General features: G+C 45.3%; 1 protein-coding gene across 2 annotated transcripts in view; it reads left to right on the top strand.

Annotated features, from left to right (window-relative positions):
- Positions 1-2,368, top strand: part of LOC109539293 (bromodomain-containing protein DDB_G0280777) — a 6,823-nt gene extending 4,455 nt beyond the window's left edge. Inside the window, exons 4-6 of one of the 2 annotated variants that reach the window (XM_019906952.2) lie at positions 50-539; positions 648-785; positions 867-2,368. In XM_019906952.2, coding sequence (XP_019762511.2) covers positions 50-539; positions 648-785; positions 867-2,000 — 1,762 coding nt within the window. In that variant the 3' untranslated portion in view covers positions 2,001-2,368. The remainder of the gene's footprint in view (positions 1-49; positions 540-647; positions 786-866) is intronic. The other variant, XM_019906953.2, reaches the window with a different exon arrangement.
- Positions 2,369-2,415: the final 47 nt, after the last annotated feature.

The raw sequence follows: 2,415 nt of genomic DNA, 5'->3' as shown, positions 1-2,415 counted from the left end.
AGGCGAAATACCCAAAAACAAGTTTGTAAAAAACCATTTACCTTCATAGCACCAAAACAGAAACAGTTTCGAACAATGAAACTCCAGACTCGAATAATCCCTCCGGCGAACCGTCCAATGAAAAAGCGCAATCGATTCTGTTCCAAAAAAGCAATTCGCTGCAGTCCTCCTCCATTACTACAATCGAGCAAAGTCCTTTGGACCCATTGAAAGATGCTGAGAACATCATCACCAGTGCCTCCAACAGCTTCAGTACTGAGGGCCTGAACGAGCCCAGAAGTATCTCCAAGGACAGTGAATCGCACAAAGGCCTCGATGTGAGCGTGAACAGCGTTTACAACAGTGAACCCACAAAGTCTGGAAGAGTCACTTTAGTGGAAAAGTTCTCCGATGAAAAGGCAGTCGATGAACCACCGTTCATTCAGACCTACGTAAAACCTTTGGAACAAGAGGCAAACTCTGAAAAGGGCGATCTGCAAAAGGCAACCGAAAAGCCCATGGAGGCATCGACTGAAGAAAATGAGGCCAAAGTGGAACAAGTAGGTAGTTTCAGAGTCTTTTTTGTTACAAATGGGGTGTTTTGCCATCCGTAATTGTCGATTAGGCGGGGTTTTTAGACGCTATTGCTCATTGAGGTGTTGCTTCAGGTGCAGTTTTTCTCAGCTCCGCTAGTGGCTGCGTTCACAGTGCACCAGGACGAAACGGGGCACCCGAACAAAGTGGAACCCATTTACAAAAATGATAATAACATCCAGCCGCTTATGGAGCCAGTAAATTCAGTAGAGGTAACTAAAGCTAACTAATCTACCCAATAAAGTCTGTGGATTGTTCAAAATGTGGTAGATACTTAATAGCATTTTTTCCAGCTTAGCCCAGTGTTAAGTCGCAACAGCTTCAACAGCCTGAGCTTGCAACAGAAGCAGCAGCTGCTGGAGCAGGAGCTGCAGCAGCTGCGGGTGCAGCAACAACAGCTCTTCGCCAGAAATAATTTTGCAGCTGGTAGTCAGGTGCTGAGTCAGACTGGCTTCAACCAGGCAATTAACCAAAACTTCAACCAGTTAGATCCGGTCTTCACCGAGCCAGATCGGTCGATCGTTACAAAGTTGGCTTCTATCGATCCCAATAATTTGCTGGCAGAAACAGCCGATCCCTTCTTAAGCAGATTTATGCCCAATGAGGCGATCGTCCCGGTGGTGAGCGCAGCCCAATCATTGGTCAATTCTAATGACCCAGTCGATGTGTCGTTCACATCCAGTATCAGCTTCGATCCGTTGGCTGAAGCAGGCAAACTTCCAGAAAATGCCCAAATTTTGCCCGTCAAAGAGCCCACGGGGTTTCACAAACTCCAAAGCTTTATCCAGCCTAGCCAACCACTGAGTGGTAAAGAAGCGTCCTTAGGAGGCGGCAACTTTGCAACCAGCGCCTATTTGAGGCAGGAAGCCGAAGCTGAAAACCAGAACCGTATCTTGAGACAAGAACTGGGAACTGCTAATTTGGGGTTCAACCAGAATAGTTTTTCAATTGTGCCGGCTCAGCAACCGGTTCCTCCTAAACACGAATTGGGATATTTTCCCGAAAATAGCCAGTTTCCGGGGCAAAATGAGCTCAGGTCACAAAGTCTTCTAAACCAGCAGAACACGAGGTTGCTGACGAGCAACGCACAAGAAAATCGTGGCGGATTTTCGAATGTGCCGACCAATAACCGATTTTTCCAGTCCAGTCAAAGTTTGGGCGTTCAACAGAGCGTTCAGCCCTTCGGAAGCCAACCTTTGAGCAGCAACTCCCCAATTTCAGCGGGCAACAGTCAAAGATTTTCGAACACCAATCAGAACCCTGTTCGGCCCTTCAACCAGCCTCACCGGTTTACCCAAAACAATAGGATATTGAGGTCCAATGTGGACAGCACCTTTTTGGGCCGCCCTGTCTTCTTTCAGACGCCCGTGTTGCAGAGCTACAAGTACAGCAGACCGTTCGGGTTTTCCGCGCTTCGTTTACATTGAGCGGACTTTTCTTAGAGCGATTTGAACTTTTTTGCTGTTGAAATACAAAGTTTGTTTGGCCATAATTGACTCGGTTACGAATTGAAACCATAAAAAGAGGACTTTGGTTTACTGTTTACAGCAATACGTTTTTAGTCATATTATTTATATTTTGCTAGAATAAGTCAATTTTGTATAGCTGTAAGATTATTTATACTCGTCATATACAGGGTGATTCCAAATTGGCGTCATTCCTTTTAAGGGATAATAGAGGCTCACTTGGAGAGTACGATAAAAATACTGAAAAACTTATTTTTCGAAAATTTCTAGAAGCTCTTTGGCAATGGTGTTTTTGTCTTGTAGATAGCCTTCCTTTCACAAAATGTACACCAATATCGAATATGCGATCAGGGGCGGATCCAGCTTTAAAGTCAGG

The sequence above is a fragment of the Dendroctonus ponderosae genome, unplaced genomic scaffold (assembly GCF_020466585.1).
Source record: "Dendroctonus ponderosae isolate FM_Combo_2020 unplaced genomic scaffold, Dpon_F_20191213v2 Dpon_F_20191213_7, whole genome shotgun sequence".
Taxonomy (NCBI): Eukaryota; Metazoa; Arthropoda; class Insecta; order Coleoptera; family Curculionidae; genus Dendroctonus; species Dendroctonus ponderosae.
The sequence above is the reverse complement of the archived record's forward strand: the minus strand, read 5'-3'. Positions and strand labels throughout refer to the sequence as shown.